General features: G+C 50.0%; 1 protein-coding gene across 1 annotated transcript in view; it reads right to left on the reverse strand.

Annotated features, from left to right (window-relative positions):
- The window catches only part of LOC122544732 (integrin alpha-10-like), a 143030-nt gene that overhangs the window by 75232 nt on the left and 48119 nt on the right, over positions 1 to 19679 (reverse strand). The window contains exon 11 of the mRNA XM_087985099.1: positions 12111 to 12253. Within this exon, the coding sequence (XP_087841225.1) occupies positions 12111 to 12253 (143 nt within the window). The remainder of the gene's footprint in view (positions 1 to 12110; positions 12254 to 19679) is intronic.

Consider the following 19679-nt stretch of genomic DNA (forward strand, 5'->3'; position numbering starts at 1 on the left):
ACAAACACACCCAGATCAGACACCCAGCAACACACACACCCAGATCAGACACCCAGCAACACACACACCCAGATCAGACACCCAGTAACACACAAACCCAGATCAGACACCCAGCAACAAACACACCCAGATCAGACACCCAGCAACACACACACCCAGATCACACACCCAGTAACACACACACCCAGATCAGAAACCCAGCAACACACACACACCCAGATCAGACACCCAGCAACAAACACACCCAGATCAGACACCCAGCAACACACACACCCAGATCAGACACCCAGCTACACACACACCCAGATCAGACACCCAGCAACACACACACCCAGATCAGACACCCAGCAACACACACACCCAGATCACACACCCAGTAACACACACACCCAGATCAGACACCCAGCAACAAACACACCCAGATCAGACACCCAGCAACACACACACCCAGATAAGACACCCAGCTACACACACACCCAGATCAGACACCCAGCAACACACACACCCAGATCAGACACCCAGCAACACACACACCCAGATCACACACCCAGTAACACACACACCCAGATCAGAAACCCAGCAACACGCACACCCAGATCAGAAACCCAGCAACACACACACCCAGATCAGACACCCAGCAACAAACACACCCAGATCAGACACCCAGCAACAAACACACCCAGATCAGAAACCCAGCAACACACACACCCAGATCAGACACCCAGCAACACACACACCCAGATCAGACACCCAGCAACACACACACACCCAGATCAGACACCCAGCAACACACACACCCAGATCAGACACCCAGCAACAAACACACCCAGATCAGACACCCAGCAACACACACACCCAGATCAGACACCCAGCAACACACACACCCAGATCACACACCCAGTAACACACACACCCAGATCAGACACCCAGCAACAAACACACCCAGATCAGACACCCAGTAACACACAAACCCAGATCAGACACCCAGCAACATACACACCCAGATCAGACACCCAGCAACACACACACCCAGATCAGACACCCAGCAACACACACACCCAGATCACACACCCAGTAACACACACACCCAGATCAGAAACCCAGCAACACGCACACCCAGATCAGAAACCCAGCAACACACACACCCAGATCAGACACCCAGCAACACACACACCCAGATCAGACACCCAGTAACACACAAACCCAGATCAGACACCCAGCAACATACACACCCAGATCAGAAACCCAGCAACACACACACCCAGATCAGACACCCAGCAACACACACACCCAGATCAGACACCCAGCAACAAACACACCCAGATCAGACACCCAGCAACACACACACCCAGATCAGACACCCAGCAACACACACACACCCAGATCAGACACCCAGCAACAAACACACCCAGATCAGACACCCAGCAACAAACACACCCAGATCAGAAACCCAGCAACACACACACCCAGATCAGACACCTAGCAACACACACACCCAGATCAGACACCCAGTAACACACAAACCCAGATCAGACACCCAGCAACATACACACCCAGATCAGACACGCAGCAACACACACACCCAGATCAGACACCCAGCAACAAACACACCCAGATCAGACACGCAGCAACACACACACCCAGATCAGACACCCAGCAACAAACACACCCAGATCAGACACCCAGCAACACACACACCCAGATCAGACACCCAGCAACACACACACCCAGATCAGACACCCAGTAACACACAAACCCAGATCAGACACCCAGCAACAAACACACCCAGATCAGACACCCAGCAACACACACACCCAGATCACACACCCAGTAACACACACACCCAGATCAGAAACCCAGCAACACACACACACCCAGATCAGACACCCAGCAACAAACACACCCAGATCAGACACCCAGCAACACACACACCCAGATCAGACACCCAGCTACACACACACCCAGATCAGACACCCAGCAACACACACACCCAGATCAGACACCCAGCAACACACACACCCAGATCACACACCCAGTAACACACACACCCAGATCAGACACCCAGCAACAAACACACCCAGATCAGACACCCAGCAACACACACACCCAGATAAGACACCCAGCTACACACACACCCAGATCAGACACCCAGCAACACACACACCCAGATCAGACACCCAGCAACACACACACCCAGATCACACACCCAGTAACACACACACCCAGATCAGAAACCCAGCAACACGCACACCCAGATCAGAAACCCAGCAACACACACACCCAGATCAGACACCCAGCAACAAACACACCCAGATCAGACACCCAGCAACAAACACACCCAGATCAGAAACCCAGCAACACACACACCCAGATCAGACACCCAGCAACACACACACCCAGATCAGACACCCAGCAACACACACACACCCAGATCAGACACCCAGCAACACACACACCCAGATCAGACACCCAGCAACAAACACACCCAGATCAGACACCCAGCAACACACACACCCAGATCAGACACCCAGCAACACACACACCCAGATCACACACCCAGTAACACACACACCCAGATCAGACACCCAGCAACAAACACACCCAGATCAGACACCCAGTAACACACAAACCCAGATCAGACACCCAGCAACATACACACCCAGATCAGACACCCAGCAACACTCACACCCAGATCACACACCCAGTAACACACACACCCAGATCAGAAACCCAGCAATACGCACACCCAGATCAGAAACCCAGCAACACACACGCACCCAGATCAGACACCCAGCAACAAACACACCCAGATCAGACACCCAGCAACACACACACCCAGATCAGACACCCAGCTACACACACACCCAGATCAGACACCCAGCAACACACACACCCAGATCAGACACCCAGCAACACACACACCCAGATCACACACCCAGTAACACACACACCCAGATCAGACACCCAGCAACAAACACACCCAGATCAGACACCCAGCAACACACACACCCAGATAAGACACCCAGCTACACACACACCCAGATCAGACACCCAGCAACACACACACCCAGATCACACACCCAGCAACACACACACCCAGATCACACACCCAGTAACACACACACCCAGATCAGACACCCAGCAACAAACACACCCAGATCAGACACCCAGCAACACACACACCCAGATCAGACACCCAGCAACACACACACCCAGATCAGATACCCAGCAACACACACACCCAGATCACACACCCAGCAACACACACACACCCAGATCAGACACCCAGCAACACACACACCCAGATCAGACACCCAGCAACACACACACCCAGATCAGACACCCAGCAACACACACACCCAGATCAGATACCCAGCAACACACACACCCAGATCAGACACCCAGCAACACACAAAGCCAGATCAGACACCCAGCAACACACACACCCAGATCAGACACCCAGCAACACACACACCCAGATCACACACCCAGTAACACACACACCCAGATCAGAAACCCAGCAACACGCACACCCAGATCAGAAACCCAGCAACACACACACCCAGATCAGACACCCAGCAACACACACACCCAGATCAGACACCCAGTAACACACAAACCCAGATCAGACACCCAGCAACATACACACCCAGATCAGAAACCCAGCAACACACACACCCAGATCAGACACCCAGCAACACACACACCCAGATCAGACACCCAGCAACAAACACACCCAGATCAGACACCCAGCAACACACACACCCAGATCAGACACCCAGCAACACACACACACCCAGATCAGACACCCAGCAACAAACACACCCAGACCAGACACCCAGCAACAAACACACCCAGATCAGAAACCCAGCAACACACACACCCAGATCAGACACCTAGCAACACACACACCCAGATCAGACACCCAGCAACACACACACCCAGATCAGACACCCAGCAACACACACACCCAGATCAGACACCTAGCAACACACACACCCAGATCAGACACCCAGTAACACACAAACCCAGATCAGACACCCAGCAACATACACACCCAGATCAGACACGCAGCAACACACACACCCAGATCAGACACCCAGCAACAAACACACCCAGATCAGACACGCAGCAACACACACACCCAGATCAGACACCCAGCAACAAACACACCCAGATCAGACACCCAGCAACACACACACCCAGATCAGACACCCAGCAACACACACACCCAGATCAGACACCCAGTAACACACAAACCCAGATCAGACACCCAGCAACAAACACACCCAGATCAGACACCCAGCAACACACACACCCAGATCACACACCCAGTAACACACACACCCAGATCAGAAACCCAGCAACACACACACACCCAGATCAGACACCCAGCAACAAACACACCCAGATCAGACACCCAGCAACACACACACCCAGATCAGACACCCAGCTACACACACACCCAGATCAGACACCCAGCAACACACACACCCAGATCAGACACCCAGCAACACACACACCCAGATCACACACCCAGTAACACACACACCCAGATCAGACACCCAGCAACAAACACACCCAGATCAGACACCCAGCAACACACACACCCAGATAAGACACCCAGCTACACACACACCCAGATCAGACACCCAGCAACACACACACCCAGATCAGACACCCAGCAACACACACACCCAGATCAGACACCCAGCAACACACACACCCAGATCACACACCCAGTAACACACACACCCAGATCAGAAACCCAGCAACACGCACACCCAGATCAGAAACCCAGCAACACACACACCCAGATCAGACACCCAGCAACAAACACACCCAGATCAGACACCCAGCAACAAACACACCCAGATCAGAAACCCAGCAACACACACACCCAGATCAGACACCCAGCAACACACACACCCAGATCAGACACCCAGCAACACACACACACCCAGATCAGACACCCAGCAACACACACACCCAGATCAGACACCCAGCAACAAACACACCCAGATCAGACACCCAGCAACACACACACCCAGATCAGACACCCAGCAACACACACACCCAGATCACACACCCAGTAACACACACACCCAGATCAGACACCCAGCAACACACACACACCCAGATCAGACACCCAGCAACACACACACCCAGATCAGACACCCAGCAACACACACACCCAGATCAGACACCCAGCAACACACACACACCCAGATCAGACACCCAGCAACACACACACCCAGATCAGACACCCAGCAACAAACACACCCAGATCAGACACCCAGCAACACACACACCCAGATCAGACACCCAGCAACACACACACCCAGATCACACACCCAGTAACACACACACCCAGATCAGACACCCAGCAACACACACACACCCAGATCAGACACCCAGCAACACACACACCCAGATCAGACACCCAGCAACAAACACACCCAGATCAGACACCCAGCAACACACACACCCAGATCAGACACCCAGCAACACACACACCCAGATCACACACCCAGTAACACACACACCCAGATCAGACACCCAGCAACAAACACACCCAGATCAGACACCCAGTAACACACAAACCCAGATCAGACACCCAGCAACACACACACACCCAGATCAGACACCCAGCAACACACACACCCAGATCAGACACCCAGCAACACACACACCCAGATCAGACACCCAGTAACACACAAACCCAGATCAGACACCCAGCAACACACACACACCCAGATCAGACACCCAGCAACACACACACACCCAGATCAGACACCCAGCAACACACACACCCAGATCACACACCCAGTAACACACACACCCAGATCAGACACCCAGCAACACACACACCCAGATCAGACACCCAGCAACACACACACACCCAGTAACACACACACCCAGATCAGACACCCAGCAACAAACACACCCAGATCAGACACCCAGCAACACACACACCCAGATAAGACACCCAGCTACACACACACCCAGATCAGACACCCAGCAACACACACACCCAGATCAGACACCCAGCAACACACACACCCAGATCACACACCCAGTAACACACACACCCAGATCAGAAACCCAGCAACACGCACACCCAGATCAGAAACCCAGCAACACACACACCCAGATCAGACACCCAGCAACAAACACACCCAGATCAGACACCCAGCAACAAACACACCCAGATCAGAAACCCAGCAACACACACACCCAGATCAGACACCCAGCAACACACACACCCAGATCAGACACCCAGCAACACACACACACCCAGATCAGACACCCAGCAACACACACACCCAGATCAGACACCCAGCAACAAACACACCCAGATCAGACACCCAGCAACACACACACCCAGATCAGACACCCAGCAACACACACACCCAGATCACACACCCAGTAACACACACACCCAGATCAGACACCCAGCAACAAACACACCCAGATCAGACACCCAGTAACACACAAACCCAGATCAGACACCCAGCAACATACCCACCCAGATCAGACACCCAGCAACACACACACCCAGATCAGACACCCAGCAACACACACACCCAGATCACACACCCAGTAACACACACACCCAGATCAGAAACCCAGCAACACGCACACCCAGATCAGAAACCCAGCAACACACACACCCAGATCAGACACCCAGCAACACACACACCCAGATCAGACACCCAGTAACACACAAACCCAGATCAGACACCCAGCAACATACACACCCAGATCAGAAACCCAGCAACACACACACCCAGATCAGACACCCAGCAACACACACACCCAGATCAGACACCCAGCAACAAACACACCCAGATCAGACACCCAGCAACACACACACCCAGATCAGACACCCAGCAACACACACACACCCAGATCAGACACCCAGCAACAAACACACCCAGATCAGACACCCAGCAACAAACACACCCAGATCAGAAACCCAGCAACACACACACCCAGATCAGACACCTAGCAACACACACACCCAGATCAGACACCCAGTAACACACAAACCCAGATCAGACACCCAGCAACATACACACCCAGATCAGACACGCAGCAACACACACACCCAGATCAGACACCCAGCAACAAACACACCCAGATCAGACACGCAGCAACACACACACCCAGATCAGACACCCAGCAACAAACACACCCAGATCAGACACCCAGCAACACACACACCCAGATCAGACACCCAGCAACACACACACCCAGATCAGACACCCAGTAACACACAAACCCAGATCAGACACCCAGCAACAAACACACCCAGATCAGACACCCAGCAACACACACACCCAGATCACACACCCAGTAACACACACACCCAGATCAGAAACCCAGCAACACACACACACCCAGATCAGACACCCAGCAACAAACACACCCAGATCAGACACCCAGCAACACACACACCCAGATCAGACACCCAGCTACACACACACCCAGATCAGACACCCAGCAACACACACACCCAGATCAGACACCCAGCAACACACACACCCAGATCACACACCCAGTAACACACACACCCAGATCAGACACCCAGCAACAAACACACCCAGATCAGACACCCAGCAACACACACACCCAGATAAGACACCCAGCTACACACACACCCAGATCAGACACCCAGCAACACACACACCCAGATCAGACACCCAGCAACACACACACCCAGATCACACACCCAGTAACACACACACCCAGATCAGAAACCCAGCAACACGCACACCCAGATCAGAAACCCAGCAACACACACACCCAGATCAGACACCCAGCAACAAACACACCCAGATCAGACACCCAGCAACAAACACACCCAGATCAGAAACCCAGCAACACACACACCCAGATCAGACACCCAGCAACACACACACCCAGATCAGACACCCAGCAACACACACACACCCAGATCAGACACCCAGCAACACACACACCCAGATCAGACACCCAGCAACAAACACACCCAGATCAGACACCCAGCAACACACACACCCAGATCAGACACCCAGCAACACACACACCCAGATCACACACCCAGTAACACACACACCCAGATCAGACACCCAGCAACAAACACACCCAGATCAGACACCCAGTAACACACAAACCCAGATCAGACACCCTGCAACATACACACCCAGATCAGACACCCAGCAACACTCACACCCAGATCAGACACCCAGCAACACACACACCCAGATCAGACACCCAGCAACACACACACCCAGATCACACACCCAGTAACACACACACCCAGATCAGACACCCAGCAACAAACACACCCAGATCAGACACCCAGCAACACACACACCCAGATAAGACACCCAGCTACACACACACCCAGATCAGACACCCAGCAACACACACACCCAGATCACACACCCAGCAACACACACACCCAGATCACACACCCAGTAACACACACACCCAGATCAGACACCCAGCAACAAACACACCCAGATCAGACACCCAGCAACACACACACCCAGATCAGACACCCAGCAACACACACACCCAGATCAGATACCCAGCAACACACACACCCAGATCACACACCCAGCAACACACACACACCCAGATCAGACACCCAGCAACACACACACCCAGATCAGACACCCAGCAACACACACACCCAGATCAGACACCCAGCAACACACACACCCAGATCAGATACCCAGCAACACACACACCCAGATCAGACACCCAGCAACACACAAAGCCAGATCAGACACCCAGCAACACACACACCCAGATCAGACACCCAGCAACACACACACCCAGATCACACACCCAGTAACACACACACCCAGATCAGAAACCCAGCAACACGCACACCCAGATCAGAAACCCAGCAACACACACACCCAGATCAGACACCCAGCAACACACACACCCAGATCAGACACCCAGTAACACACAAACCCAGATCAGACACCCAGCAACATACACACCCAGATCAGAAACCCAGCAACACACACACCCAGATCAGACACCCAGCAACACACACACCCAGATCAGACACCCAGCAACAAACACACCCAGATCAGACACCCAGCAACACACACACCCAGATCAGACACCCAGCAACACACACACACCCAGATCAGACACCCAGCAACAAACACACCCAGACCAGACACCCAGCAACAAACACACCCAGATCAGAAACCCAGCAACACACACACCCAGATCAGACACCTAGCAACACACACACCCAGATCAGACACCCAGCAACACACACACCCAGATCAGACACCCAGCAACACACACACCCAGATCAGACACCTAGCAACACACACACCCAGATCAGACACCCAGTAACACACAAACCCAGATCAGACACCCAGCAACATACACACCCAGATCAGACACGCAGCAACACACACACCCAGATCAGACACCCAGCAACAAACACACCCAGATCAGACACGCAGCAACACACACACCCAGATCAGACACCCAGCAACAAACACACCCAGATCAGACACCCAGCAACACACACACCCAGATCAGACACCCAGCAACACACACACCCAGATCAGACACCCAGTAACACACAAACCCAGATCAGACACCCAGCAACAAACACACCCAGATCAGACACCCAGCAACACACACACCCAGATCACACACCCAGTAACACACACACCCAGATCAGAAACCCAGCAACACACACACACCCAGATCAGACACCCAGCAACAAACACACCCAGATCAGACACCCAGCAACACACACACCCAGATCAGACACCCAGCTACACACACACCCAGATCAGACACCCAGCAACACACACACCCAGATCACACACCCAGTAACACACACACCCAGATCAGACACCCAGCAACAAACACACCCAGATCAGACACCCAGCAACACACACACCCAGATCAGACACCCAGCAACACACACACCCAGATCAGACACCCAGCAACACACACACCCAGATCAGACACCCAGCAACACACACACCCAGATCAGACACCCAGCAACACACACACCCAGATCAGACACCCAGCAACACACACACCCAGATCACACACCCAGTAACACACACACCCAGATCAGAAACCCAGCAACACGCACACCCAGATCAGAAACCCAGCAACACACACACCCAGATCAGACACCCAGCAACAAACACACCCAGATCAGACACCCAGCAACAAACACACCCAGATCAGAAACCCAGCAACACACACACCCAGATCAGACACCCAGCAACACACACACCCAGATCAGACACCCAGCAACACACACACACCCAGATCAGACACCCAGCAACACACACACCCAGATCAGACACCCAGCAACAAACACACCCAGATCAGACACCCAGCAACACACACACCCAGATCAGACACCCAGCAACACACACACCCAGATCACACACCCAGTAACACACACACCCAGATCAGACACCCAGCAACAAACACACCCAGATCAGACACCCAGTAACACACAAACCCAGATCAGACACCCAGCAACACACACACACCCAGATCAGACACCCAGCAACACACACACCCAGATCAGACACCCAGCAACACACACACCCAGATCAGACACCCAGTAACACACAAACCCAGATCAGACACCCAGCAACACACACACACCCAGATCAGACACCCAGCAACACACACACACCCAGATCAGACACCCAGCAACACACACACCCAGATCACACACCCAGTAACACACACACCCAGATCAGACACCCAGCAACAAACACACCCAGATCAGACACCCAGTAACACACAAACCCAGATCAGACACCCAGCTACACACACACCCAGATCAGACACCCAGCAACACACACACCCAGATCAGACACCCAGCAACACACACACCCAGATCAGACACCCAGCAACACACACACCCAGATCACACACCCAGTAACACACACACCCAGATCAGACACCCAGCAACAAACACACCCAGATCAGACACCCAGCAACACACACACCCAGATAAGACACCCAGCTACACACACACCCAGATCAGACACCCAGCAACACACACACCCAGATCAGACACCCAGCAACACACACACCCAGATCACACACCCAGTAACACACACACCCAGATCAGAAACCCAGCAACACGCACACCCAGATCAGAAACCCAGCAACACACACACACAGATCAGACACCCAGCAACACACACACCCAGATCAGACACCCAGCAACAAACACACCCAGATCAGACACCCAGCAACACACACACCCAGATCAGACACCCAGCAACACACACACCCAGATCAGACACCCAGCAACACACACACCCAGATCAGACACCCAGCAACAAACACACACCCAGATCAGACACCCAGCAACATACACACCCAGATCAGAAACCCAGCAACACACACACCCAGATCAGACACCCAGCAACACACACACCCAGATCAGACACCCAGCAACACACACACCCAGATCAGACACCCAGCAACACACACACCCAGATCACACACCCAGCAACACACACACCCAGATCAGAAACCCAGTAACACGCACACCCAGATCAGAAACCCAGTAACACACACACACCCAGATCAGACACCCAGCAACACACACACACCCAGATCAGACACTCAGCAACACACACACCCAGATCAGACACCCAGCAACACACATACCCAGATCAGACACCCAGCAACAAACACACACAGATCAGACACCCAGCAACACACATACCCAGATCAGAAACCCAGCAACACACACACCCAGGTCAGACACCCAGCAACAAACACACCCAGATCAGACACCCAGCAACACACACACACCCAGATCAGACACCCAGCAACACACACACCCAGATCAGAAATCCAGCAACACACACACCCAGATCAGAAACCCAGCAAAGTATCCAGTTATTGCCTTTCAGTCTTGGCTTCGGGAATGTTAGGAGCAGCTATTTCATTGTAACAATTGCAGCCTGTCGTCGGTAGGTACAGGCGTCACACTGACATAGATGATCAGACGGTATATAAACATTGATAGCAGGCCTTCATACCCAGTGCCATTTCTACAGCAAAGTGGGAGAGATTCTAGTACTTACAATGACGTGAAAGTGAAGGGTGTGACATTTCAGGCCATCGGTCAGAAGATGAATAACTTCCTCCTTCTGCCTCTGGTCACTTCCATCAAACAAGGCCCTGGGAGCAAACTTCTTTTCATCCAACAGAATGTTATAATACAGATCTGTAACAGACCGGCAGTCAGAGTAATTCAGACATCAGGTAACGACACAGTTTCTTCTTAAGCATCTGATATTCATTATGAGCGGAGCTTGTTTCCAGCCAGCACTGACCAGCTCAGACATGCTTCACACAGCCACACCACAGAAGCTGCTGATTCATGTCACACGTGTGCAGGGCGTCCAGTCATAAACATATAGAGTCATATCTGAGACCCTGCCCTCTTCTCCTCCCCACATCACTGAAATGTAAACTCTCCCACCTCCTCTCTTTATTCTCTCCCATCACCCCAAACCTGGGCAACTTTAGACCTCTCGGTGTTCTCTTCTTCCTTCAGTTCAGAAACTTTCAAATACGTGTTGGGCCTCCGCTAAGCATTATCTCCTGACTGCCCATGTCTTTCTCATAATCTCTCTGTCTGCGGTGTGTTCTATTCTGTGACTCATGCCCTTCCTGATAACTCCATTCATTCATGGGATTTAGGCTTCACTGGCTGGGCCAGCATTTACTGCTAATCCTTAACTGCCCTGGAATAGGTGCTGGAGAGCTGTCTTCTTCAACACTACAGTCCACTGATGAAGGGACCCTCACAATGCTGTTGGGAAGGAAGTTGAGCTGGCTGATCTGTCCCCCTAGATGGTTGTGGGTTTGGAGGATGCTCTGGTGAATTCCTGCAGTGCCTCTTGTAGATAGTACACACTGCTGCTGCTGCTGAGCGTCAGGGGAGGAGGGAGGGGATGCTTGTGGATGTGGTGCCAAAGAAGCAGGTTGCTTTGGCCTGGATGATGTCGAGCTTCTGCAGTGTTGTTGGAGCTTCCCCCATCCAGAACAGTGGCAAATGTTTAGGGAAAGACTAAATGCCTCACCATTAAAGTATATTCCTGAGAGGAAGAGGAAGTGTATAAAGGTGAATAATTATCCATGGCTTAACAAGAAAGTCATGGATAACAAAGGCAAAGGCTGGGGCATATCATAATGCCAGAGTTAGGGGTACTCTGGGGGAATTGGGAGAGCTTTAAACATTAGCAAAGCGTTGCAAAATACAAAATCAAAAGTGCTAAGGTGAACTATGAAAGGAAACTAGCAGAAACCATAAGCACTAATACCAAGTTTGTGTAAGTATATAAAAAGGAAAACAGTAATGAAAGTAAATGTTTGCCCTTTACAGGATGACAATGACAAGATAATAATGGGAAACTTGGAAATGACAGAGACACTAAATCAATGTTGTGGTTCTGTTCACCGAGCTGGAAGTTTTTGTTGCAAACATTTTGTCCCCTGGCTAGGCGACATCATCAGTGCTTGGGAGCCTCCTGCGAAGCGCTTCTTTGATGTTTCCTCCGGTGTTTATAGTGGCCTGTCCCTGCCGCTTCCGGTTGTCAGTTTCAGCTGTCCGCTGTAGTGGTTGGTATATTGAGTCCAGGTCGATGTGTTTGTTGATGGAGTTTGTGGATGAATGCCATGCCTCTAGGAATTCCCTGGCTGTTCTCTGTCTGGCTTGCCCTATGATAGTAGTCTTCCTGTTTGTCCTATATAGTGTACAGCCACGCTCAGACAACAACTCACCAGAACGAAGGACCCGATACCCAACATGAGCAAGACGAATGTAGTGTACAAAATACCATGCAAGGACTGCACTAAACACTATATAGGACAAACAGGAAGACAGCTAACAATCCGCATACATGAACATCAACTAGCCACGAAACGATACGACCAGCTATCCTTAGTAGCCACACATGCAGACAACAAGCAACGTGAATTCGACTGGGACAACACTACCATTATAGGGCAAGCCAGACAGAGAACAGCCAGGGAATTCCTAGAGGCATGGCATTCATCCACAAACTCCATCAACAAACACATCGACCTGGACTCAATATACCAACCACTACAGCGGACAGCTGAAACTGACAACCGGAAGCGGCAGGGACAGGCCACTATAAACACCGGAGGAAACATCAAAGAAGCACTTCGCAGGAGGCTCCCAAGCACTGATGATGTCGCCTAGCCAGGGGATGAAACGTTTGCAACAAAAACTTCCAGCTCGGCGAACAGAACCACAACAATGAGCTACAAATCTTCGCACAAACTTTGAACACTAAATCAATATTTTGCCTATTTTCACAGTTAAAGATAATAATTTATTCCTAAAAATTGCAGTTACTCTGGAGGAACTTGGTGAGATTACTATAACTAGGAGGAAGGCATTAAGTGAACTGATGGGAGTAAAGGTTGATAAGCCTCTGAGGGCTGGGGTATTAAAGGAGGTGACAGCAGAGACAGAGGATACATTAGTTATGATATTCCATAATTCCCTGGATTCTGGAAAGGTACCAGTGGATTAGAAACATGCTAATGTGACATCCTAATTAAAAAAAAGGAGATATGTAAAAATTGGGAAACTATACAGCAGTTAATTTGACCTCGGTAGTGGGGAAGTTGCTGGAGTCAATCATAAAGAAGGAAGTAACTGAACACTTGGAAAAACAAAGGTCAATTCACCAGTGTCAGCGCGGTTCCATGAAGAGTAAGTCATACTTGACAAACTTGCTGCAGTTCTTTGAAGATTAACTAGCAAGGTGGATAATGGGGATCTGGAGGATGTCATATATGTGATGGGTTTATGCCCGAAACATCGATTCTCCTTCTCCTCGGATGCTGCCTGACCTGCAGTGCTTTTCCAGCACCACACTATCAAACCGGAGGATGTAGTATATCTAGTTTTCCAGAAGGCATTTGACAAGGTGTTGCATAAAAGACTGATCCAGTAGTTTAGATCCCAGGAGATTAAGGGTATGGTATGGGCTTGCATGGACAATTAGCTGACTGTCAGAAAGCAGAGGGTCCTTCTCTGGATGGAGACCTGTAACTAGTGGGAGTCAGTTCTTGGACCTCAAATATTTACAATCTATATAAAGATCGGCAAGCCAGGACAGGGTGTTCAGTAGCAAAGATCGTTGATGACACTGAAATTGGTAAGAAAGCAGGCAGTGATGAGGAAAAAGAGTTTCCAGATGGATATCGTTAGGCTCAGCGAGTGGGCCAGAATCCGGCAGGTGCAGTTTAATTTGGTTAAGTGTGAGGCTGTCCATTTTGGCCAGAAAATTAAAAAGGCAAATAATTATTTAAATGGGAAGTAGATTCAAAGTGTGTAAGTGCAGAGGGATCTGGGTATCGTTGTGCATGAATCACAGATCCAGGCTACCTCATGATGTTGATTAGCAGAGGATTTATTGGTGAATGGATTATGGTTGGATTCTCTCTTGTTGGCGATGATCATTGAGTTGCATTTATGTGACCTGAGTGTTACTTGCCACATGACAGCCCAAACCTGGAAATTATCCAGGTCTTGTTGAGGGACTGCTTCAGTAACTTCAGCTGTGAATGATGCTGAACACTGTGCAGCCATCAGGGATCATTCCTACTTCTGACCTTATGATAGGAGGAAGCAGCTGAAGATGGTTGGGCCTAGGATACTACCCTGAGGAAGTCCTGCAGAGACGTCCTGGTGTTGAGTTGACTGCTGTGTGGAACAGCACAGAGGCTCAGTGGTTAGCACTACTACTTCACAGCATCAACCGACCATGTCTGATTCCAGACGCAGGTGACTGTTCTCCCTGTGTCTGTGTGGGCTACCGGCAGGTGCTCCAATTTCCTCCCACAGTCCAAAGATTAGGTTAGGCAGGTTAGGCAGATTGGCTATGGGAAATTGCTTGTAGTGTTCAGGGATCTGCAGGCTAGGTGGGTTAGCCATGGAAAGTGCAGGTTTACACACGTAGGGGGATGGGTCTGGATGGGACACTGTTTGGTGTGGACCATTTCGGCTAAATGGCCTGTTTCCACGCTGTAGGGATTCTGTGATTCTGTGAATCACTATTATCTTTCTACATGACTCCCAACCAGTGGGTGCATGATCAGGTAATACTGATGCCAATTTTCCAAAACGTGTTAGATTGTGGAAATACTGGAAAGTAGCAAATCTTACCATTCTATTCAAAAGAGGGAGACAGAAACTATAAGGCAGTCAGCTTGCTCTGAGTCATGGAGAAGGTGTCCGTATCAATCATGAACGAGGTTCGAGCTGCATACGGAGAAAAGTTTAAGGTAGCCAGGAAGAATCAGTGTGGTTTTTTTTTCAAAGGGAAATCATGTTTAACCAAATTACAGTGGCTTCCATGAAGGAGGAACATGCGCTGTGTATAAGGAGAAACATGTTAACGGACTGTACTTTGATTTCCAGAAGGCATTTGAAAAGGTTATTGTAAAAAGTAAGAGTTTATGGAAGAAGACAGTAACATACTAGTATGGATAGAATATTGGCTGGCTGTCAGAAAACAGAGTGTGCTTAAATAGGTCTGATTGGCAGAATGAAATGGAGTCACACAGGGACTGGCGCTGGGGGTCTCAGTATATTACAACTTACGCAAATGACTTAACTGAGGAAGAGAAGGCACAGGAGTTAAATACAACTACGCCTGCCAAATTACTGAGTGATTGTTCAGCATTACTGTCTTGCTCTGTCTGTTACTACAAAAGAAACTCGCTCAGGTATTGTTGTACAATCCAGCATTCTGTCCACGTGGTACAGGAATCCAATCCAAGGGGTTCAGGAGAGGTTTTGTATAGAATAAGAGATTCCTGGAGTGAATTACAGCTCGAGTTTTGGAGTAGGAGAATAGTTTATATGTAGCTCCTGAGGAGACCAGGCTGATGCTAAACTCCCATTTCAAGAGAAGTACTTGGATTTCCAGAAGGCATTTCATTGGGGGAGAGGAAACTGCTATTAGACAGGAGCTGTGGAGTATAAATTGGGAACAATTGTCCTATGGGAAAGGCACAGCAGAAATGTGGAGGCTGTTTAAGGAGCACTTGTTGTGAGTGTTGGATAACATTATCCCACTGAGACACACAAGGAAAGGTAAGGTGAAGGAGCCTTGGATGACAGGAGCAGAGGAGCTTCTCGTCAAGAGGAAGAAGGATGCTCACTTAATGTTGAGGAAGCGAGGATCTGGCACAGCTTTAGTGAATTACAGGGTAGCTAGGAAAGAACTCAGAAATGGACTGAGGAGAGCTAGGAGGGGACACAAAAAAGCCTTGGCAGGGAGGATTAGGAAAACCCAAAGGCGTTCTACACATGTGAGGAATAAGAGAATGATCAGAGAGAGGGCAGAGCCGATCAGGGATAGTGGAGGGAACTTGTGCCTGGAGTCTGAAGAGGTAGGGGAGGCCCTAAATGAGATTTTTGCTTCAGTATTCACTAGAGAGAGGGACCTTGTTGATAGTGAGAACACTGTGGACCAGGTTAATTGGCTTGACCAGATTGGTATTAAGGAAGTGGATGTGCTGGAAATTCTGGGAAACATCAAGATAGATAAATCCCCAGGACCGGACCACATATATCCAAGATTACTATGGTAAGACAGGAATGAGATTGCTGTGCCTCTGGTGATGATCTTTGCTTCCTCACTCTCCACGGGAGTAATACCAGATGATTGGTGGAAGGCGAAAATCGTTCCTCTGTTCAAGAAGAGAATAGAGAAATCCCTGGGAATTACAGACCAGTCAGTCATAGAGTCATAGAGATGTACAGCACAGAAACAGAGCCTTTGGTCCAACGCATCCATGCTGACCAGATAGCCCAACCCAAACTAGTCCCACCTGCCAGCACCTGGCCCATATCCCTCCAAAAACGTTCCTATTCGTAAACCCATCCAGATGCCTTTTAAATACTGTAATTGTACCAGCCTGCACCACTTCCTCTGGCAGCTCATTCCATACACGTACCACCCTCTGCGTGAAAAGGTTGCCCCTTAGGTCTCTTTTATATCTTTCCCCTCTCACCCTAAACCTATGCCCTCTAGTTCTGGACTCCCCGACCCCAGGGAAAAGACTTTGTCTATTTATCATATCCATGCCCCTCATGATTTTATAAACCTCTGTAAGGTCACCCCTCAGCCTCCGACGCTCCAGGGAAAACAGCCCCAGCCTGTTCAGCCTCTCCCTATAGCTCAAATCATCAAACCCTGGCAACATCCTTGCAAATCTTTTTTTTGAACCCTTTCAACTTTCACAACATCTTTCCGATAGGAAGGAGACCAGAATTGCATGCAGTATTCCAACAGTGGCCTAACCAATGTCCTGTACAGCCGCACCATGACCTCCCAACTCCTGTACTCAATACTCTGACCAATAAAGGAAAGCATACCAAACGCCTTCACTATCCTATCTACCTGTGACTCCACTTTCAAGGAGCTATGAACCTGCACTCCAAGGTCTCTTTGTTCAGCAACACTCCCTATGACCTTACCATTAAGTGTATAGGTCCTGCTAAGATTTGCTTTCCCAAAATGCAGCACCTCGCATTTATCTGAATTAAACTCCATCTGCCACTTCTCAGCCCATTGGCCCATCTGGTCAAGATCCTGTTGTAATCTGAGGTAACCTTCTTCACTGTCCACCACACCTCCAATTTTGGTGTCATCTGCAAACTTACTAACTCTACCTCTTATGTTCACATCCAAATCATTTATGTAAATGACAAAAAGTGGAGGACCCAGCACCGATCCTTGTGGCACTCCACTGGTTACAGGCCTCCAGTCTGAAAAACAACCCTCCACCACCACCCTCTGTCTTCTACCTTTGAGCCAGTTCTGTACCCAAATGGCTAGTTCTCCCTGTGTTCCATGAGATCTAACCTCGTTAACCAGTCTCCCATGGGGAACCTTGCCGAACACCTTACTGAAGTCCATATAGATCACATCTACTGCTCTGCCCTCATCAATCCTCTTTGTTACTTCTTCAAAAAACTCAATCAAGTTTGTGAGACATGATTTCCCACACACAAAGCCATGTTGACTATCCCGAATCAGTCCTTGCCTTTCCAAATACATGTACATCCTGTCCCTCAGGATTCCCTCCAACAACTTGCCCACCACCGACGTCAGGTTCACTGGTCTATAGTTCCCTGGCTTGTCCTTACGACCTTTCATAAACAGAGGCACCACATTAGCCAACGTCCCGTCTTCCAGCACCTCACCTGTGACTATCGATGATACGAATATCTCAGCAAAAGGCCCAGCAATCACTTCCCTAGCTTCCCACAGAGTTCTCGGGTACACCTAATCAGGTCCTGGGGATTTATCCACTTTTGTGCATTTCAAGACATCCAGTACTTCCTCCTCTGTAATATCGACATTTTTCAAGATGTCACCATCTATTTCCCTACTTTCTATATCTTCCATATCCTTTTCCACAGTAAATACTGATGCAAAATACTCATTTAGTATCTCCCCCATTTTCTGCGGCTCCACACAAAGGCTGCCTTGCTGATCTTTGAGGGGCCCTATTCTCCCCCTAGTTACCCTTTTGTCCTTAATGTATTTGTAAAAACCCTTTGGATTCTCCTTAATTCTATTTACCAAAGCTAT

The sequence above is a fragment of the Chiloscyllium plagiosum genome, unplaced genomic scaffold (genome assembly GCF_037043375.1).
Source record: "Chiloscyllium plagiosum isolate Xiang-an unplaced genomic scaffold, Cpla_swu_hap1 HiC_scaffold_50, whole genome shotgun sequence".
NCBI classification, from domain to species: domain Eukaryota; kingdom Metazoa; phylum Chordata; class Chondrichthyes; order Orectolobiformes; family Hemiscylliidae; genus Chiloscyllium; species Chiloscyllium plagiosum.